The sequence below is a fragment of the Hemicordylus capensis genome, chromosome 16, assembly GCF_027244095.1.
Source record: "Hemicordylus capensis ecotype Gifberg chromosome 16, rHemCap1.1.pri, whole genome shotgun sequence".
Lineage (NCBI taxonomy): Eukaryota > Metazoa > Chordata > Lepidosauria > Squamata > Cordylidae > Hemicordylus > Hemicordylus capensis.
Genome location: NC_069672.1, coordinates 4,183,101 through 4,204,726, shown reverse-complemented (window position 1 = coordinate 4,204,726; position 21,626 = coordinate 4,183,101). Strand labels below are relative to the sequence as shown.

The 21,626-nt window shown below is 48.2% G+C and overlaps 1 protein-coding gene across 5 annotated transcripts in view; it reads left to right on the top strand.

Annotated features, from left to right (window-relative positions):
• The window catches only part of VWA5B1 (von Willebrand factor A domain containing 5B1), a 146,068-nt gene that overhangs the window by 18,236 nt on the left and 106,206 nt on the right, over window positions 1-21,626 (top strand). For all 5 annotated transcript variants that reach the window (XM_053280875.1, XM_053280874.1, XM_053280871.1 and 2 more), the window contains 2 exons: window positions 17,587-17,744; window positions 20,350-20,508. In XM_053280875.1, the coding sequence (XP_053136850.1) occupies window positions 17,606-17,744; window positions 20,350-20,508 (298 nt within the window). In that variant the 5' untranslated portion in view covers window positions 17,587-17,605. The remainder of the gene's footprint in view (window positions 1-17,586; window positions 17,745-20,349; window positions 20,509-21,626) is intronic.

Genomic DNA, 21,626 nt, shown 5'->3' with positions numbered 1-21,626 from the left:
ATCTTCATCGTTTCCATAATCATCATCTTCATCGTCCTCTTCATAGCAGGTAGATGGACCAAGGGTGTGATTCGGTTTAAGGCCGCTCCCTCTGTTCCTATCTTCCATGTTTCAGGACCCGGCAGCCACCCAGCAAACTGGTTCTGGATCTAGGATCTGGGACGCCTTGGCTGAGATTCAGCCCCGCTGACGGCTTCTGCGTGATATAAGCCTGATTTGCTGCAGTCTGGCTTTATAATTGGCTTTCTAATGTCAGGCTCTGTGGGAGCTACACTCCCATTCCATTGTGGTGGAGAAATCAAATACCATGACGCCTTCAGTGCGCTCTCTCAACTCCAACTTGTGCTGCTCAGCTCTCTTACGCTGCTCTGTCTCTTGTGCGGTGAGGAGTGTGCGAAGGCTCAAGAGGCAAGCACCCCCCCCCCAGTCTGAGGAGCTTGGCTCTCGTCCTCCCCCCCCCCCGCATGATCAGCATGCCTTCCTTTTGCATGGGGCATGTCAAGGAAATCTCACATCTTTGCTTTCTCTTGGACTTTGAAGGAACCTTGGACTTCTGTGTTTGATAACACTGGCAAGAGAGAGGGAGAGGGAGGGAGGGGGATAGGGACAGAGGGGGGAGGGAGAGAGGGAGGGGGAGAGAGGGAGAGAGAGGGATAGGGAGAGGGGGGAAGGGAGAGAGGGAGGGAGGGGATAGGGATAGAGAGGGGAGGGAGAGAGGGAGGGGAGAGAGGGAGAGAGAAAGAGGGAGAGAGAAAGAGGGAGAGAGAAAGAGGGAGAGGGAGAGAGGAGGGAAGGGGAAAGGGGGGAAGGGGAGAGAGGGGAGAGAGAGAGCGGGAAGGGAGAGAGGGAGGGAGGGAGAGAGAGGGGAGAGAGCGGGAGGGAAGGAGGAGGAGAGGGAGAGAGGGGGAAGGGCTAGAGGGAGGGAGAGGGAGGGAGGGAGAGGGAGAAGGGAGAGAGAGGGAAGGGAGAGAGAGAGGGAGGGAGAGGGAGGGAGGGAGAGGGAGAGAGGGGGGATAGGGAGAGGGAGAAAGAGGGAGAGAGAGGGATGGGGAGAGAGAGAGGGAGGGAGAAACATAGGGAGAGAGGGAGAGAGAGGGAGGGGCAAGGAGAGGGGGGGAAGAGGCAGAGGGAGAAAAGAGAACAAACCTGTGATTTATATTTCTTCCACATTTTCAAGGCAGTTAACGACTGCCAACCAGTCCCGCGGGTTCATATAGGATCACATCTTTAGGGCAGGCTCACACGTAGCACCACCGAGTTGCAGACCATCACAGACCAGCAGTCTGGCTCAGTATATGGCCGCTCCCTGTGTCCTATCTATGTCCTAACGGGGTGTGTGTGTGTGTGTGTGTGTGTGTGTGTGTGTGTGTGTGTGTGTTGGGCGGGGCTGGGGGGACCGCCACATAAAGGGAAACCCCCGCGCCTCCCGTCACTAGGTCTGAGGAGGAGGAGGCGGGCCCAGGCTCAGCACCCCAGTAGGTGAGGGCGAGGCAGGGTGGAGGGTGTGGGCAGGGCTCGGCCTCCTTCCTTCCCGGCTTGCCCTGCCTCATGGCTTGTCCGCTCCCTCCCTCAAGCAGGGAGGCCGCCCGACATGGTGATGCTCTCACCCATGGCTCACCTGGCCCGGCCCCGCCACCTGCGTCGAGGAGGTCAGGCAGGCTGTGGGCTGGCCCCACACAGTGTGGGTGGCGGGGTGGCTGTTCCCACGGAGGACAAAATTGGAAAGATTTGGGGGGCCCCAGGGGTTGTGGGGGAGGGGGCTTCCACCGGGAAAGGTGCTTCTGCCTTCGAGCAGTGGTCTACTGAAAGCGACATCTTCACGTTAATAATACTGCCCGTTGAGAGTGTTTCGTGGATTCTGCATACATTATCAGAATAATTCTTCAAGCAGCCCTGTAATTCAAGGCAGGTACGCGGGGAAAAGCCCTGATTAGCAAGCCAGTGGGTTGCTGGTTCGAATCCCTGCTGGTGTGTTTCCCAGACTATGGGGAAACACCTCTATCAGACAGCAGAGATATAGGAAGATGTTTAAAGGCATCATGTCATACTGCGCGGGAGGAGGCAATGGGAAACCCCTCCTGCATTCTACCAGAGACAACCACAGGGCTCTGTGGACTTGCCACAAGTCGACACCAACTCAACAGCGCACTTTACCTTGCTAACTCCCCTGCGACCTCCCTGCTAACTGAGCAAAGAAGCGCCTTCCAAAGTGGTGATTCTCTTATATTTAGCAGTGGGAGAGCGGCTGGTCCTATCCATCCCTAGCACAGCATCTCTCCCGTGGCTGTTGCTGGTCTCTCTCTTTTTATTTTATTTCTTAGGGTTAGGGTTATTTCCTGCTCAATACAAGAGAACCATCATCGCCTTTAAAACGCGCCTCTTTGCCCAGTTAGCAGGGGATAAGGGGTCTTTATAGCTACCTTCTGGCTTCATGGCAAGCAAGAGAGGTAGGTGTGTGTGTGTGTGTGTGTGTGTGTGTGTGTGTGTGTGTGTGTGTGTGTGAAAAGGGGATCTAGATTGGGACCAGGCTGAGAGCAATGGGTTAAGGATCCTTTAAGGCCTTGGCCCCAATCCAGATCAGTGCTGCAGGCCTGTCGTTATGTGTCCTGTGTGACCCTGTAACAGAAAATCCCAGATGTGGTTGACTCCAACTCCCAGCATCCTCAGCCAAATCCCACTGCCACTAGGGATTCTGGGAACTGTAGTCAACAACATCTGGGATTCACTCTGATAGGGAACAGTGCTCAGAACCTACTCAGACTGTATGTGAAATAACAATGTAAAAGGAGTGAGTGTCTCTGGGCACTGAGCTATGCTCTGGATAGGGTGGGGTATCCTGACAGGCTCTGGGGGCCGGGGGCAGCCAGATGTGCAGCCTTCGTACAGCTGAAAAGGAGTTCCCGTTTTCCAAAGCGAAGGCCTAATTTAAAGAGAGTTTTACACAACGGAGCCTTGATATGCCCATTCATTGCAGACAAAGAAGAAAGCCTTTGTCTGCATCAGAAGCTTTGCCCGCTGCTGGATTCCGGTGAGGGTGTGTGCTGTGGGGCTCTGAATCAAAAATAGACAAAGAAGCCCTCTCTTGAGGGCTCGACGGCTCTTAAAGCCCAGAGAAAAGCACAGCACTCCAGAGGTCAACACAGTGGGAAATGGCTCTCACAGTGATGTGTGGCTGTGTTTTTTGTTTGTTTGTTTCTTGCCAAAGTGGCCCCTACTTGAAAAGAATACCACACACACACACACACACACACACACACACACACACACACAGATGCCGCTTTTCAACAGAAGTTCCCAAAGTGGTTTGCATAGAGATAAACAATCAAACACACAAATAAAATAAATAAAATTGGCTCCCTGCCCCTAAAGGGCTCACAGTCTGTCTAAATAAATGAATGAATGAATGAATGAATGAATGAATGAATGAATGAATGAATGAATGAATGAATAAATAAATAAGATAGATAGATAGATAGATAGATAGATAGATAGATAGATAGATAGATAGATAGATAGATAGATAGATAGATAGATAGATAGAAACCAGCCACTAGAGGGATGCTGTGCTGGGGATGGATAGGGCCAGTTGCTCTCCCCCTGCTCCAGAAAGAGAATCCCCCCTTTTAAAAGGTGCCCCTTTGCTCAGTTAGCAGGGGATAAGGGGCAGTGGGGAGTGGAGATCTTTGGCATAGGTAGTAAATGGATACTTATCCTGTCCCCGGTAGCTCATTGGCCAAAACGAGGCAAGAGGGTGGGGCCATCGCTCAGTGGAAGACCATCCTCTTTGTGGGAAGAGCAGGAGGTTCCCAGTTCTCTTCCTTGCAGCATCTCCAAGATAGGGCTGGGAGATATTCCTGCCTGCAACCTGCTAAGACCCTGCTTAGCAAAGGGGACAAGTCCTACTTGCTACCACAAGACCAGCTCTCTCTCTGCTGCATATGATAGCATCATCTTTCTTTTCTTTTTTCTTTTTTGGAAGCATCAAAAATGATGCTCCTGAGCTCCCTTCCACATTGATATAATGCCACAGAAAAAGAAATGGACCTAGCTGGAACACCGGTGCTGTCCTCTGAGGAGGACGTTATCTATGGATGCAGGAAAAGCTTTTGACCAGCTGCACTGGGAGTTTCTTGAATAAAGGCCTTTTAGAAAGACCTTTGCTGGTGCTTGCTGAAGGTCTTCAGTCTAAGTACTGCTGCTCCCATATGAATGCAATCTGCAGAGAAGCCGGCAAAGCAATGAGAGACCGCGTTCTTTTCCTGAAGATGTTATTCAACAAATAAAAGGGAAATATCCTGTGCTAGCAGCCAGGAGAGCTTTCCTTCCTTGACCAATGGCAGCTGTGAAGGGCCTGGTGTGGATTGGGACCACAATTGTGAGTATGGTTACAGAGCTCCCTCTTCCTGGGATCTGCAGAGGCCCATTATGGGATCTATTTCCTTTTTAAGAAAAGAAAAGAAAGGTAAGGGGAAAGTGTGCCGCTGAGTCGGTGTAGAGTGACCACAGAGTTCTGTGGTTGTCTTTGGTAGAACACAGGAGGGGTTTCCCATTGCCAGAGAAAAGTAGGAAGGGTTACGGATGCATGTCCTGTAATCTGCATTTCAATCCTCGTTCAACAGAAACTGGGTACACGGGTATTCCTGCACTGTGCAGCGAGTTGGACTAGAAGATCTCCAAGGTCCCTTCCACCTCGGAAATTCTAGAATCCTACGGTACCCAGATAAATCCCAGCATTTGGGTCTTAAAGTCAAACTAATGCACTAACTTGCATTTTTCAGAGGCATGCAAATTCAAACGTTCCTTTAACCTCTGAAAAACAGCCACGGTGGACCACGGAACATGGGAAGATTAACCCTTTAACTGACCTGGCCCCATTTCCTCCCCTAAAACCTCCCCACTTAAAGCTGCTGATTGCCCCCAAGGTGAACGTTTGTTCGAATTTCCTCAGTTTCCACCACTCAGCAGGTAGATTTTCCATTCCAGATTTCAAACTGACAGGGCAGACTATCTTGATTTAATGACGAACAGAATGTCCATGCTTTATAATGACAGAATGGTGGGAAAGCCACTAACCTTAACTTTGGTTCATAGGAACATAGGAAGCTGCCATATACTGAGTCAGACCCTTGGTCTATCTAGCTCAGTATTGTCTACCCAGACTGGCAGTGGCTTCTCCAAGGTTGCCGGCAGGAATCTCTCTCAGCCCTATCTTGGAGATTCCACCAGGATACCCCCCATATCACGGAATCACAGTTTTTTTGACTACAACTCCCATCATCCCCAGTTAAAGGCCATTGCAGCTGGGATGATGGGAGCTGTAGTCCACTACATCTGGGAATCCCTGTGACCAGGAACATGAATGATAAGTGAAGAGATATAGACCCTCCCCACCCCTAGTGCCACTGCTCCAATCAAAATCAAACCTGCTGCAACTATTTCCAAGTAAGAGGAAAACAGCATGGGATCCAGTCCCAGATTTCCCATGCAGGATCTCTGTGGTTGGTTGGTGGTTCAAGCGTTAGACCCCTCATTATTGTGGTGGTGAGGAGATATCATGAGATACCATGAGAGCCAGTGTGGTGTAGTGGTTAGAGTGCTGGACTAGGACTGGGAAGACCCGAGTTCAAATCCCCATTCAGCCATGAGACTTGCTGGGTGACTCTGGACCGGTCACTTCTCTCTCAGCCTAACCTACTTCACAGGGTTGTTGTGAGAAAGAAACCTAAGTATGTAGTATACCGCTCTGGGCTCCTGGGAGGAAGAGCGGGATATAGAAGATGTGTGTGTTTGTGTATATATCTATATCTATATTACACACATACACATATATACACATATATACAAACATACACATATATAGAAGATGTGTGTGTTTGTGTATATATCTATATCTATATTACACACACACGCACACACACACATATACACATACACACGCACACACGCATGCACACGCACATATATACACACACACTCACACACTCACACACGCAAACGCACACACACACGCAAACGCACGCACACACGCAAACGCACGCGCGCACACACGCACGCACACGCACGCACACGCATGCACACATACGCGCACACACGTATATATACACACACACATAAGGTTACAGAGGATGGGAAAGGCTGAATATAGGAACCATCCCCAGAACGTGTCTCCAAAGGAAAGCAGCCTGGGTTTGGAGTCCCAAGAGCTTGAATTCATAGCAGTTGTTCCCAACCTTTGACCCAGGAACCACTGGCAAGGATAATGCAGGTGGCTCATGGCGGGGGGGGGGGTGGATGTAATAATAATAATAATATAATCCTATGTACCTCTCATGTATCATATTCAAAGTTACATAATTATTCACAATGTAATTGGCTTCACAAACGTCCTTGTGTAATAAATGTTTAGAAATAGCTGTGTTTTTAAAATACCTCTTGATATCCCACCAACCATAGGTGACCATAAAAATATTTCGAACAGCTTGCTTGCAAGGTGGTCTGCAAAAGCCTGCAATGACAATGTAGTGGTCCAGATAAAGGATAAGATTGGGGTCCGCTGTAGTACAGCCTAAAGAGGTGGCGTTGCCCTCCTCCTCTGACTCTGAAGACTCCTCCTCTGAACTCCTGGGCATACAGGGATCTCCCCAGCTCTTCCAGAACCTGCTCTTGAGAAACAGAGCATGGACACTTTAAGGCTCAACAGGTCCTGCTGAGGCAGAGGAGATGGAGACGTCCATCTGATAGTAAGGCTGTGTAAGTCAGTGGTTCCCAACCAGGGTTCCTCCAGATGTCCCTGAACTACAGCTCTGATCACCCCCAGCTACAATAAATTGTAGCTGAGGATGATGGGAGTTGTAGTTCAGCAACATCTGGAGGAAGCTTGGTTGGGAACCATGGATTTAAGTTCCGGACTCCGGAGTCCAGATTACTGCTGGAGCAACATTCTAGCCTGTTGCCAGAAAATACTTTGTACCCAGCCTCTCCCTGCCCAGGGAGCTGTCCAGGGTCCTGCCCCTACCCAGCCTCTCCCTGCCCAGGGAGCTGTCCAGGGTCCTGCCCCTACCCAGCCTCTCCCTGCCCAGGGAGCTGTCCAGGGTCCTGAACCTGCTCAGTGAGCTGTCTCTGACCCTGATCCTCGGCTATTTCCCCTGCTTGGATTCCTGCTGACTTCTGTACCAGACTGGAACTTTTATAGGTGTCATCCTGGATAAAGATTGGCCCCATCATTCCCGTCATCGTCTGTGATTCACGGCCGCCTGTTTGCCAACCTGACAGACTGTTTTTTCTCTCTCTCATTTGCGGGTTGGCGCGGGTGGGAGGGAGTGGAAGGATTGTTTTCCTCTCAGTTGTCAGCAACATCAGCACACAAACTTTAAAGATAATGTGCAAACCTGTGCCAGCTTCTAGCCCCAGCCCTAGGTGAGGGGGAATGTGGTGTGTCCTTGCAGAGAGGTCATCGGCTTCATTCCCTTTTCTTCAAGGAGCAGCAAAGGCTGTCTTTTCAGCTGTCTTTGTTCCCTGATTGCATTTTTGTGGTTCAACGGCAATTTTGTGAATGAAGAGCGACAGGGCCTCCCCTGTCTCTCTTTCTGAGGCAAATTATTCGGAGAGCAGTACATCGGGAGATGTGTGTGGAGTTGGGGAGAGGAGACGTGGCAAAGAGGGGACAGAAATGAATCCTGGAGCCCTTTAGGCATCAGAAGCATTCACAGGAACATAGGAAGCTGCCATATACTGAGTCAGACCCTGGGTCCATCTAGCTCATTATCATCTACACAGACTGGCAGCGGCTTCTCCAAACATCGACACAGCCGCCCGTAAATATATCCACACATAGCGAGATATCAGAAGCTGCAAAAAACTGAGTCAGACCCTCGGTCCATCTCGCTCAGTATTGTCTTCACAGACTGGCAGCGGCTTCTCCCAGGTTGCAGGCAGGAGTCTCTCTCAGCCCTCTCTTGGAGATGCTGCCAGGGAGGGAACTTGGAACCTTCTGCACTTCCCAAAGCAGCTCCATCCCCTGAAGGGAAGATCTTCCAGTCCTCACACTTCTAGTCTCTCTTTCATGTGCAACCAGGGCAGACCCTGCTTAGCTAAGGGGACAAGTCATGCTTGCTACCACAAGACCAGCTCTCCTTGCCATTCACACATGGCAAGAGGGACATGCTATCCAGAGGTCTCTGGGAAGGAGAGCTGGTCTTGCTGTAGCCAAGCATGAATTGCCCCCTTTGCTAAGCAGGGTCTACCCTGGTTTGCATTTGTGTGGGTGACTAAGGGTGTCAACTGTCTGCTGCATGATCTTCCCTTTAGGGGATGGGGCCGAAGCTCAGTGGTAGAGCATCTGCTTGCATGCAGAAGGTTCCAAGTTCTCTCCCTGGAGGCATCTCCAAGATAGGGCAGAGAGAGACTCCTGCCTGCAACCTGGGAGAAGCCGCTGCCAGTCTGGGTAGACAACACTGAGCTAGATGGACCAAGGGCCTGACTCAGTAGAAGGCAGCTTCCTATGTTCCTATGTAAGGCAGCTATTGTATTATATCTAGTAATCGTTTGTGTTTTGGTGTTTGGACTTTATCCCAGAGGGTATCCTGGAGAGAGAGAGAGAGAGAGAATGTACGGGGGGAGGGAGTCAGAAAGAAAAGGAAGGAAAGGGAGAAAAAAAGGAGTTGATTCTGAATAACACCTTAGTTAAACCTGCATAATGTTTCTTCGTGTTTACAAGGGAAACAGTAATAAAACAGCAACTTCCTATGTTCCTATCCTGATTCTCATCTGAAAACCCAATCCTTGCTCTTCTTAGTACTGTATGTTTCATTGCTTTACTCAACAATACCCTTTCACAGAATGCATTTTTTGGAGGGGCAGTATATAAATAAAATAAGTAAATAAAATAAGTAAATAAAATAAGTAAATAAAATAATAAAATAATAAAATGAAATTAATTCCAGGACTCAAATACCACATGGTACTTGGATATTTCCCGTGCAGGGCAAGTAGGTTACATAGGACGTTGCCTTATACAGCATCAGACCCTTGGCTCTTCAGCTGCTCTCCAGGGTTACACGCAGGAGTCTCTCCCAGCCCTACCTGGAGACACTGCCAAGGATTGAACCTGGGACCCTCTGCTTGCAAAGAAGATGCTCTACCATGGAGCTATGACCCATTCCCCTAAAAAGGGAGCTGCTTTCCAGAGTCAGACCCTTGGTCCATCAAGCTCGGTATTGACTGAACACTGAATGGCAGCGGCAGAGTATTGACTGAAACTCTGACTGGCAGCATTTCAGGCAGGAGTCTCTCCCAGCCCTACCAGGAGATGCTGCCAGGGATTGAACCTGGGATTTTCTGCATGCAAAGCAGATGCTCTACCACTGAGCTATGACCTCATCTCCAAATAGCAGCTTTTGGGTGAAGGATTTTTATTGGGACAGTGAGGCAGAGGAAAGGGCTGGTCTCTGATTCAGCTTGGTCCTGATCCAAAGTATCTCCTCCAGTGGCTGCTCGGTCGGAAGGAAGGAAGGAAGGAAGCACCGGAGATTTAATTGTGGATCTCTCTTAGTTTGACCCTCTGGTCTTGGCAGAGTGTGGGTTTTTTCCTTGGCACAGAACCTGTAAAGTGGACGCAGCTAACGTTCTTGCTGCTTCCCTGCCTTCATATCCATGCAGGGACTGTCTGCACCACCATAAACCCCCTTGACTGGGAACACGAAATCTCTGATTTATGAACATGCAGGAGGAAGCAGAGTTGTGTGATAAATCACTTCTCCTTGATCTCCCACTCTATATCACAAGGAGGAAGTGGAATAATTAAAAAAGTTAGATGACTGCTTAGCACATTATTCATAAGATCTTTATCTCTTTATTTCTTTATCTATCTATCATATTTCTATCATATTGTATAGAAATATAGAGATGCTATAGACATCGCTAGGCAGTTTAAGTAAAGTTGTGCCATCGAGTTGGGGACAATTCCTGGTGGCCACAGAGCCCTATGGTTGTCTTGGGTAGAATACAGGAGGGGCTGACCATTGCCTCCTCCCGCACAGTATGAGATGATGCCTTTCAGCAACTTCCTATATTGCTGCTGCCCAATATAGGAGTTTCTCATAGTATGGGAATTATAATTATAATTATAGTATTATAATAATTATTATATATATTATTATATTATATTATAATTATTTATTTGCACAGTCAGACAGGTGTTATTGACTGGTTTGTTTTATCCAGACATCGAGTCCTTCCCAAGGACCTGGGATGGCTGAATTTTGTTGTTGTTGTTATACATTTTATATCCCGCTCTTCCTCCAAGGAGCCCAGAGCGGTGTACTACATACTTGAGTTTCTCTTTCACAACAACCCTGTGAAGTAGGTTTAGGCTGAGAGAGAGAAGCGACTGGCCCAGAGTCACCCAGCAAGTCTCATGGCTGAAGGGGGATTTGAACTCGGGTCTCCCCGGTCTAGTCCAGCACTCTAACCACTACGCCATGCTGGTTCTCCAAACTAGTCAATTGCAAGACAATAACACCACATCAAACCATACTGCCAAGGAAGAAAAACATCATAGCTGTGATACTAATGGATCACAGGGCCATTGCTCAGAGGTCTGACTTGGTGTGAGGCTGGTTCAGACATCATGGGGAACCCCGGCTAGAGGCTGGGCTTCTCGTGACATCTCTTATCCTCAGAAATGTGTGCTCCGCTCTCCCAACAGCTTCCCTAGGAAGTACGAAACATTTACTTCCTATCGAAGCGACATTAAGCTGTGATTGATTGCATCATGAGGCCACCAATCTCAGCTTCTTCTAAACTATGTGCTTCAAATAATCCAAGATCTCTACCCAAGATCTGTAGTGAGTAACAGGTTATTGGAAGCAAGTAGATTAGACTAAGCTGAGACTGGTTGTAGGGGGTGTGCGAGTTGGCCTCGATTCGAACCACAGTTTGATTTGAAACTGGCCCGGTTTGGGCCATCGGAGTTCGAACCGGACCGTCCACCCAAAGGCCAGAACCAGGCTGCCCCTGGTCCTGGCTACTCTGGCGGAGGCCAGCAGGGGTGGGGGGTGGAGTCACCTCTGCCCCTGCTATTTATAAATACTAAAGACTCCCCTCCCTAGGCTTAGGGAAGCCCCTTTCTCCTTTACCACTGTACCCCAAACTGGTCCACGAAGCGGTCCAAAGCAGTCCTTGAGACAGCTCAAACCTGTCCAGAGGCCAAACCTATCCAGAGGCCAAAGCGTCCAGTTTGACCAGAACCCGAACTGAACCAGGCCAGATCTGTTCAAATCCAGTTGAGATTCGGACCGAACCGGCAAAACCGGTTTTGTGGTTGTGTCATCTGAACCCAGAAATCTCAGAGCAGCCCCATCCCCGAGGGGGAAGAGCTGACAGTACCCACACCTGTGGTCTCCCATCCACACGCAAACCAGGGCAGACCCTGCTTAGCAAAGGGGGCAATGCATGCTTGCTACCACCAGACCAGCTCTCCTCACCCGAGATCAGCTCTCCTTCGTGCTGAAGTCCGTCACACTTCTTTGCAGTGTCGACACAAGACCCCTTCCCTTGTTCTCTCTTGCCGAGACTGGATGCAAGGCGTTTCCAATGGACTGAGCGCTGCCAGTGGTTTCCCTTAGCAACCTGCTTCCCAGCTGTGCCTCTGTTGACACTGTTCCAGCTGTTTCCGTTTGCCAGTATATCGAAGGAAGGCTTCACGCTACTTTCTAACATATTGTTGCATAAATCTTGGCTAGCAGGCCAAGACTTCTAGGACAGGCCCTTCCCAGATGTCAACAGGAAGACGGGAAGCTGCTATATACCGAGTCAGACCCTTGGTCTATTTAGCTTAGCCTTGTCTGCACAGGCTGGCAGCAGCTTCTCCAAGGTTGCAGGCAGGAAGCTCTCTCAGCTCTATCTTGGAGATGCTGCCAGGGAGGGAACTTGGAATCCTCTGCATGCAAGCAGGGAGGTGCTCTTCCCCGAGGGGCTCCATCCCCTAAGGGGAAGATCTTACAGGGTCCACCCTGGTTGCCTATGAATGGGAGACTAGAAGTGTGAGCACTGTAAGATCTTCCCCTCAGGGGATGAAGCCGCTCTGGGAAGAGCAGGTTTCAAGTTCCCTCCCTGGCTTCTCCAAGATAGGGCTGAGAGAGAAACTCCTGCCTGCAAACTTGGAGAAGCCGCTGCCAGTCTGTGAAGACGATACTGAGCTAGATAGACCAATGGTCTGACTCAGTATGTGGCAGCTTCCTATGTTCCTATGTACAGTGCTCACATGTAGTCTCCCATTCAAATGCAAACCAGGGCAGACCCTGCTTAGCAAAGGGGACAATTCATGCTCATTGCCACAAGACCAGCTCTCCTCCAGTACAGGTTAGCCACTATCCTTCAGTGCCTTTACTGAGAGTTAGAGGTTTGAAGACCGAGGAGGAAAAATGGGGACAGGGGGACAAGAAAAAGAAAACCAGAAAAAAACCAGCTTTCTCCAGGTTGGTTTTTTTTTGTGGGGGGGGGGGATGTGTCCCCTCCACTCATATTTTCCCCAGGGCTTCACATCTCTACTGAGGGTGAGTTCACACATAATGCAGAACCTACTTACAAAAGAAGAGAAGGTCTTCTCTGCCATGAGCCCCACGGCCTGTTGCGATCATCTAGAGAGGTTCGCCTGCAGTTGCCGCCGACTCGTTTGGTGGCTACTCGGGAACAGGCTTTCTCCGTTGCTGCCCCTGGACTTTTGAATATGCCCCCTGTTGAAATAAGAACCTCCCTATCTCTGGCAACTTTTTAAAAGACACTGAAGATGCATTTATTCACCCAGGCCTTTAATTAGATTTATGGTTTAAAATGTGACTGCTGGTTTTAAATGATTTTAATGTTAATGTTTTTAAATGATTTTCATTGTTTAATTGCTTTAGTTTTGATTTTAACTGTTAAATTGATTTTAATTGTTCTTCTTTGTTGTAAACCGCCCTGAGCCATTTTGGAGGGGTGGTATATAAATCAAACAAACATACAAATCAATAATAAATAAATAAATAAAATGGGTAACTGTCACGGACTTGTCTATACAACGACAAATATTTATATAACGCCTTTCAACAAAAGTTCCCAAAGCCGTTTATGTAGGTGTAAATACATGAATAAAAGTGGATCCCTGACCCCCAAAGGGCTCACAGTCTTAAAAAGAAACCTAAGATAGGCACCAGCAACAGCCACCGGAGGGATGCTATGCTGGGGATGGATAGGGCCAGTTGCTCTCCCCCTGCTCAATAAAGAGAATCGCCACTTTGAAAAGGTGCCTCCTTGCTCAGTTACAGTTATCAACATTATCTGTGAAAGTCTGAACCCACTCCAAGGCAGGAACTGTAGGTTCACTCAGGCGTCAAACCTAGATATGTATTTATGCTTTAGCACACAGACAAAACATCATTATCATTATCATTAATAAAGGCAAAATTTCAACCTTAGGGGTAAAGGCTGTACATAGAATACAGTAATTCTCATAGAAGGAGCCACCTAATGGGGCAGTGGAGAAGTAACTTGCCTAGCGAGCAAGAGATTGCTGGTTTGAATTCCCACTGGTACTTTCCCCAGATTATGGGAAACACCTATATTGGGTAGCAGCAACATAGGAAGATGATGAAAGGCATAATCTCACACTGCGAGGGAGATGGCAATGGTCAACCCCTCCTGTATTCTACAAAAGGCAACCACGGGGCTCTGTGGGAGCCAGGAGCCGACACCAACTCGACGGCACAACTTTACTTTAATTTCCATTTACTTTAATTTGCTTTTATTTAAAGAAAATTAAATTTGCTTTAATTTACTTTCATCAGAAATACATGGCAAATGAAGCAGACGGCTGGACATCACCAACCATACTGTCTTGCAGACCGCAATTGCCAGGTGCACCGACAGTACATACCTGCTCTTGTTCCACTTATTTATGTAAGGAGGGATATGCCAGTGAGTGTCAAGGGGTGTGGCCAAACAACCTAAGAGGTGTGGCCTACACTGGGTAAGAGGTGTGGCCAAACACTCTGGGAGGCGGGGTGAACAAGATGAAGGGGTGTGGCTAAGCAACCAGGAGGTGTGGCATACAATGAAAAGGAATACAATGGAAAGTCAAAGATACGCCTTTTTATTATTTATTTATTGATTTGATTTGATTTGATTGATTTGTATACCGCCCTTCCAAAATGGCTCAGGGCGGTTTACAGCATGATAAAAACAATTACATTAACAATTAAAATCAAACTATTAAGACACAATAAAACCAATGAAACAGCTAAAAGCCCTGGAAATCAGGGCAACAATTTAAAACAGTTAATCATTTAAAACCCTGGAAGGCCAGGCCAAACAGATAGGTTTTAAGGGCTCTCCTGAAGGACAGCAGTGATCTCAAATTACGAATTTTTAGAGAGGCTTTTTTTAATGTTTTAAAGGTAAAGTGTGCCGTCAAGTCGATTTCGACTCCTGACGCCCACAAAGCCCTGTGGTTTCCTTTTGGTACAATACCGGAGGGGTTTCCCATTGCCTCCTCCTGAGTTTGAGGTGATGCCTTTCTGCTGCTTATTTCAGGTAGGCGTTTTTGTTCTTAGTGTTTTTGCTTTCCACTTCTAACTTTTAATTTGAAACTTTAAAAAGGTGTCCCTTTTGACTGTGGTTTGGGCCTGGCCTTTTAGCTTGCGATGCCAGCGGAGAAGAAACCTGCCTAGAGAGCAGGAGGCTGTTGGTTCGAATCCCTGCTGGTGTGTTTCCCGGAATATCGGAAACTCCTATATCGGGCAGCAGCACTATAGGAAGATGCTGAAAGGCATCATCTCATGCTGTGTGGGAGGAGGCAATGGTCAACCCCTCCTGTATTCTACCAAAGAAAACCACAGGGCTCTGTGGGTGCCTGGAGTCGACACCAACTCGACGACACAACCTTTCCTTTCCCCCCTTTAGCTCGCTTCATTGTCTTATTTTTATTGTTTTATAGTGCATCGGTTTTATGGGTGATGTGAGCGGCCCTGAGTGGTAATATACTAGAGCGGCGGGGCATAAACATTTCAAGCCAACAAATAAATAAATAGGCCAGCTGGGAGGCATGGCATACAATGGGTAGGGGGCGTGGGTTAGCCATGTGGGAGGCAGGGTATAGCATTCTGAATTCAAGCACACCCCGAATGGAGAGCAGGCAGTTACGTGCATGGAAAAGACACGATTCCTGATTGCCAAAGCTGATGAGCCAGATCTCCAGCATCTCACAGGTGAAAATCGGGAAGCAACCACCATAGCTCATCCCAAGGGTGACTGCCCAAGCCTTTGAACTGTGCACCCATTTCTAGGCAGGGGCCACTAGAAACACACTAAGCCCCCCGTTCTCACAACCACCTCCCCAAATGGTTGGAATGGCAGGTGGGAAAACAGGCTCCTCCCTGCAGACTTTCAGAGTTTTCTCAAACCTCTGCCGCCCGCACACCCACAGGGCTAGCGACAGAGTGCCGGCAGCAGAGCTAAAAGCCGTGCTCGGTCCTCAGTGGGCACAGAAGGCATGGACTCCCTGCTCACAGAGCAAAAGAGGCACCTTTTAAAAATGGTGATTCACTTTCTTTAGCAGGAGGAGAGCAACTGGCCCTATCCATCCCCAGCACAGCATCCCTCCAGGGGCTGTTGCTGGTGTCTGTCTTAGGTTTCTTTTTTAAATTGTGAGCCCTTTTGGGACAGGGGACCATTTTATCTATTTATATCTATCTAAACCTCTTTGGGAACTTCTGTTGAAAAGTGGTATATAAATATTCGTCACATCTGTATTTGTCTGAGCAGAATATCCATCCCCAGCACAGCATCCCACTCTGCGGTCATGCCTTCTGCCTGGCTCTCTGCCTAAAATGGTGGCGGGCCAGTCGAGAGCCTTGCTACCCGGGGTGATCATTCACACGATTACCTACTGCGGTTGAACGAACCTAGGTAAGGAGCCAAATAGCCAACTTGGGCTCCAAGGGTCTGAAGCAGCCGGGGCAGAGGGCTCCCCATGCTCCAGAAGACATGAGCTGCCTGGGCTAACTCATGTCTCGTCTCGTCTCGTCTTGTCTCGTGTCGTGTGAATAGCCTCATAATGAGTAACTCATGTCGTGCGAATAGCCTTGCTGTGTCCACCCGCCCACTTGGAGATTTCATTTCTAGAAACTCTAAGGAAGGAGCTGTGTCGTGAGGAAAGATAACTGTAGCAATGCATGAGGGGGGGGGATGAAAGCAGGCATCCCCAAGAGGCCAAAACAGTGATGTATCTGGGACAATCATTCACCAAGGACAGATTCCAGAAAAAGGGGACTCTACCTGGTGAATGGAGCAGTTGGTGTTGATGACAGTGCATTGCTGGTGGCACTACAATTTAGAGTTAAAAAATGGGGACAGACCAAGTTCTGAAAAGACAGGAGGACCTAAGAAGGAGGACCTAAAAAGACAACCCTGGGATGCAATGGTTTTCCAGAAACCTTGGCTGTGTAATCCAGAATTATGCAGGGTGTGCCGTGTGGGTTCTAAGAAAATGGCTAGTGACCATTTGTGGAAGCAACCTACATAGACTTATGGAGCTGACATTTGTGGATCATCTCTCTCTCCACCAACCTGCATAATTAACTAGTCAGGAAACTCTTCTCAGACAATGGGCAAACACTAGCTCATCTGGTCATGTTGATCTTGGACCATAACAAGTGAACTGAACTGTACTGAACCAAACCAAACCAAACTCAACTAAAATCGAACTGAACTGAACTAAAACTCAACTCAGCTCAATTAAAACTAAATTAAATGTAAACTGAACTGAACTAAACTTAAACAAAACTGAACTAAACTACAATAACTAAACTAAACTAAACTAAAACTGAACTAAAAGTAAACTAAAACTGAACTGAAATAAAACTAAACAAAAACTAAACTAAACTAAACTAAAAGTAACCTGAACTGTAAACTAAAAGCAAACTGAACTGAGCTCAACTGAACTGAACTCAACTGAACTGAACTCAACTCAACTAAAACAAAATTGAACTAAACTAAAATGAACTAAATTGAATTGAATTGAATTGAACTGAACTGAACTAAAACTAAATTAAATTAAACCTAAATCAAACTGAACTGAACAAAAACTAAACTAAACTAAATTAAAACTAAATTAAACTGAACTGAACTAGACTGAACTAAAACTAAGCTAAAACTGAACTAAAACTAAAAGTAAACTAAAACTAAAACTAAATTAAACTAAAATTAAACTAAAACTGAACTGAACTAAAACAAAACTGTACTAAACTAAAATGAAATAAATTGAACTGTACTGAACTAAAACTAAACTAAAACTGAACAAAGCTAAATGTAAACTAAAACTTAAACTAAACTAAAATTAAACTAAAACTGACCTAACTAAAACTAAACTAAACTAAAAATAACCTGAACTAAAACTGAAGTGAACTGAACTAGCTCATCAAGTTCAACCTGGATACTCTGATTTGAGAATGCAGTTGGCTTTGCATCCAATGTAGAGGACAAACTTGAGATCAACTGAGCTAAGACCTGATTTCTACTTTCTCTGAAATGTGACCCCACTCCCTGTTCCAGTCCAGATTCAGTTGACAGAATGCCAGGACTCATCAACCGGACAAGCAACACTGCCCTCCCTCTCACTGCTTCAGAGGTCACATCCTGCGTCAGTGGCTATGCCTTCGGGATGACTGCTTCCCTCACCTACGGGAACTCTGAGAACCATCCTTTCGAAGGTAAGGCTCAGACATGACTTGAAGTCACCACTGTCTCCAGTCAGTTTGCCTTGGGGCACATGGTCACAGGGCAGAAACTGTCTGCTTGAACACAGAAACTTTCCCCCACCACTTACACATGAGAATTGTTGGTTAACTCTAGGGACCATGATCAGCTCTAGGGCTGAGTACCTAGGTTAGAGAATTAGCTCTAGTTAGCGCTAGGCACTCATTTGTAGGGACCAGGGTCTCTCCTCCTATAGGAAGGGGAACTAGTCTTGTGGTAATGAGCATGGATTGTCCCGTTTTCTAAGCAAGGTGTGGTACTCCTTCTGGCAGAGCCTGGAAAGGGGTCATCGCACCCAGGGGCAGAGCTACCACTGAATGAAAGGGTTCAAAGAACCTGGGCTGGTGTCATGGCCCAGACCTCTGAGTCAGAGGAGGAGCGGGAGGATTTGGTTGGGAGAGCAGGCTCAGAAGTACAGCAGGAGGACTTGGCTGGGAGAACAGACTCTGGAGCTGAGGTGGAACAGCAGCAAACAGGCGGGAATCTGGACAGCTGGCAGAGAGGAGGGCTGAGGAGACTGATCAAGAGGAAGCTGGAATCTCACCTGTGTTAAGAAGGCGTCTCAAGAGAAAGGCTCAGTGGGAGACACACAGGTGCAAGATCTCGCAGGAGAGGGAATAGAAATGCTGAGTCAGGACAGCCTGAATGGCTGCCAATTATCTGGAGCCCTATATCAAGCAGACGCTGTTCGGTACTGAGACGGTACTGTCAGCAACGTTGCCTACTGCAGACAGTGTTCCTCATGCTTATAATTGTTCAACCTTTCTTGTTTCAGTCTGTCCTTGTTCTCTTCCTTCCTTGCTCCTTTATTTCAGTTATTGCTCAGATATCGAAGAGGGGGTACCTAGTTTAGTTTCAAGGGGACTTTATTTTGTTTCTACTACTTTATCTTTGAGAGTCATCCTTTGCTTTCATCCGTGCAGCTATACTGCTACTTTCTTATCTACAGAATTTCTATCTTGACTCACAGAAGTGGAGCTGGAGGGACCATAAATCTTGTCGGGTCAGCTGTGCCTATATATTTACAACAGCCGCTGCCCCTCAGAGGCCACGCCTCGTGGCCTCGATAACCGCCCCCCGTGTCTGACATCAGATGTGGGAGTCGTGGTTTAGCTCCCGAATGGGGCTGCGTGGCCCCATTTGGGAGCTAAATCATGCCCCCACATCTGATGTCAGAGGCGGGGACGTGTCTAAACGCTCTCTGTGTCTGATGTCAGATGCAAGGGGTGGGGTGAGGGGGGCTGCGGCTGCAGCTGAACACAGGCCGCTGCTGGGCTCCCTCAGCCACTGGTCATACCAACCTCGCCAGGAGCCTTCAATGGAGGCTTAGCAGGCCTCAGAGCTTGCCGTGGCCCTGGCTCCATGTTTTGAGAGTCTGTTAACTTCACAGGACCCTTCTGTGGCAGCCTTATTCTCCAGGGCTGGGCTGTTGCTGCTGTGCCCTCCCTGTCTGCTGGCCTCTCATCGGCAGCTGGCATTTGGGGCAACTCCCGCGAGATCCCAACCTGGCTGAACTCTCATGTTGAGATCTCGCAAGAGTGCCCCAAAATCTTACGAGATACTCTCCGGCCCAAAGCGTACTGGGCCCATAACCTGTTGGAAATTCTCTGTGGTGAGAGAATCCTTTTCTCATTATAGCAGTGTGCACAGAGGCACAACACAGCGGAAATTTAGTTAGGCATGCGTGTATGCTGAGAGTAAAGTAACTTGGAGCCAATTCATAGTTTCAAATCAATATATAAGGCATTTATTAAGGAACTCCATTCTAGATAGGATCTCTAATCTATCTGTCTAGCTGGATGCAGATGGATTCTGCATCCTCTCTGCACATATGGTGCAGGGAGAGAGGCTTGCCATGTTGCAAGGTAGGAGGCCAGGTAGGGAAGAGAGAGAGGAAGGAGGAAGTTGAATCCCTAAGAGTAGCAATCTACATTTCAAAGAGATAGCATCAGAGCAGTGGAGAAGGGATGACCAATGTCTTGACTCTCTAGCCCTCTGACTTACTAGTCTGTCCTCCACTGTCTGAGGCAAAGAGACAGCGCAAAGTTCTTTAACTTCCAACATCATTGTCAGCTGGCATTTGGGGCAACTCCCGCGAGTTCCCAACCTGGCTGAACTCTCACTCTGAGATCTTGCAAGAGCACCCCCAAATCTTACGAGATACTCTCCGGCCCACAAGAAGGGACGCCGACCATCGGGAGTGCCCCACAAGTCTCCTCCCCAGGCTGGTTTTGCCTCTTTGGGGCAGTAGGACCACGGCAGCCCCCAAGGGGGAGATAGGCGACCCTCCCGCCAGTCCCGTGCCGTGATCGGCCCCCATCACAGGCCCCTCCCTCAGCATGGGCTGTGGGGTTTCCCCACACAGGGTCCACCTTGGTTTGCATTTAGATGGGACCCCACAGGTGAGCACTCTCAGATATTCACCGTAGGAGGTGGTGCTGCTCTGGGGAAAACATCTGCATGCTTGTATGGAGCAGGTCTCAGGTTCCCTCCCTCTCTTTGTCCCTCTGTTCCTGTTGTCTCTGCCAGCTACGCTGAGAAAACATGTCCCTATTGCAGGCCTTTTTGTCTACCCACTGGACGAATACACAACCGTGGTTGGCTTTGAAGCCCTGGTTTCCAAGCATGTGGTGACGGTGCAAATCAAAGACAAAGCCAAAATTGACGACTGCTACGTTGACTGCTGCAGCCACCCTGCCGGCAGAGCTCCAAACGAAGGTGGGGAGAGAGATCTCTGGGGAGAGCTCCCATTTAACAAGCACAGTCCATGTTTTCTAGTCAATCGCTGTCCCTATTTTTACATTTGGGGGATGTCTCCTTAAGACATTTAGTGTAGTTCCTACCCTAGACATGCCTCAAATTTCAGTCCCTTCCCTGGTCTCTACCCGTTAAATCATAGTCTCCAACATGAAAATCAGGACACACTGCTAAATATGTAGGGGGTGTGGCCAAGGAATCCAGGAGGAGTGGCTTATACTGTCTGGGGGCGTGGCCAAGCAGCTTGGAGGTGTGGCAATGTGAAGGGGGTGGGGCCGAGCCACCTGGGAAATGTGGCTTATTTGTTTCATTTATTTATTTAGCGTATGTCTATACCGCCCCAAACTCACATCTCTGGGCACGTGTGCAATAAAACAACATGGATGAAAACAAAATCAAAACCTTAAAACAATTTAAGAACAATTATGAATTCTATAAGACTCGTTTTAGCTTGGATGACTAACTGTGTCTTGACAGCCATTTTAATAGCTGTCAGAGATGGGGAGCAGTGTTCCCTGTAAGAGGGATTCCCAGATGTTGTTGACTACAACTCCCATAATCTGCAGCCCAAAGCCGTTGCAGTTGGGAATGCTGGGAGTTGTAGTTAACAACATCTGGGAATCCCTCTTCTTTCAGCTGGGAGCACATTCCAAAGCCTCGGGGTGGGGGCAATGAAGAAGACCCGACCCTGAGTAGCCACCAGATGAGCTGGTGGCAACTGCAGATGGATTTCCCCAGAAGATCTTGATAGGTGGCAGAACTTACAATGTACAGGGGGCGTGACTGGGCAACCTGGAGGTGTGGCCAACAATGCCAGGGCCAAGTAACCTGGGAGGCATGGCCTACTGTTCGGACTCCAAGCCATAAAGTCATAAAGAGAAAAGTCATAAAGTGCCATTAATTGTTTTGAAGTAATAAAGAAGAGGAGAGCTGGCCTGGTGGTAGCAAGCATGACTTGTCCCCTAAGCTAAGCAGGGTCCGCCCTGGATGCATATGAATGGGAGACTTGATGTGTGAGCACTGGAAGGGAATGGAGCCACTCTGGGAAGGTTCCCTCCCTGGCAGCATCTCCAAGAGAG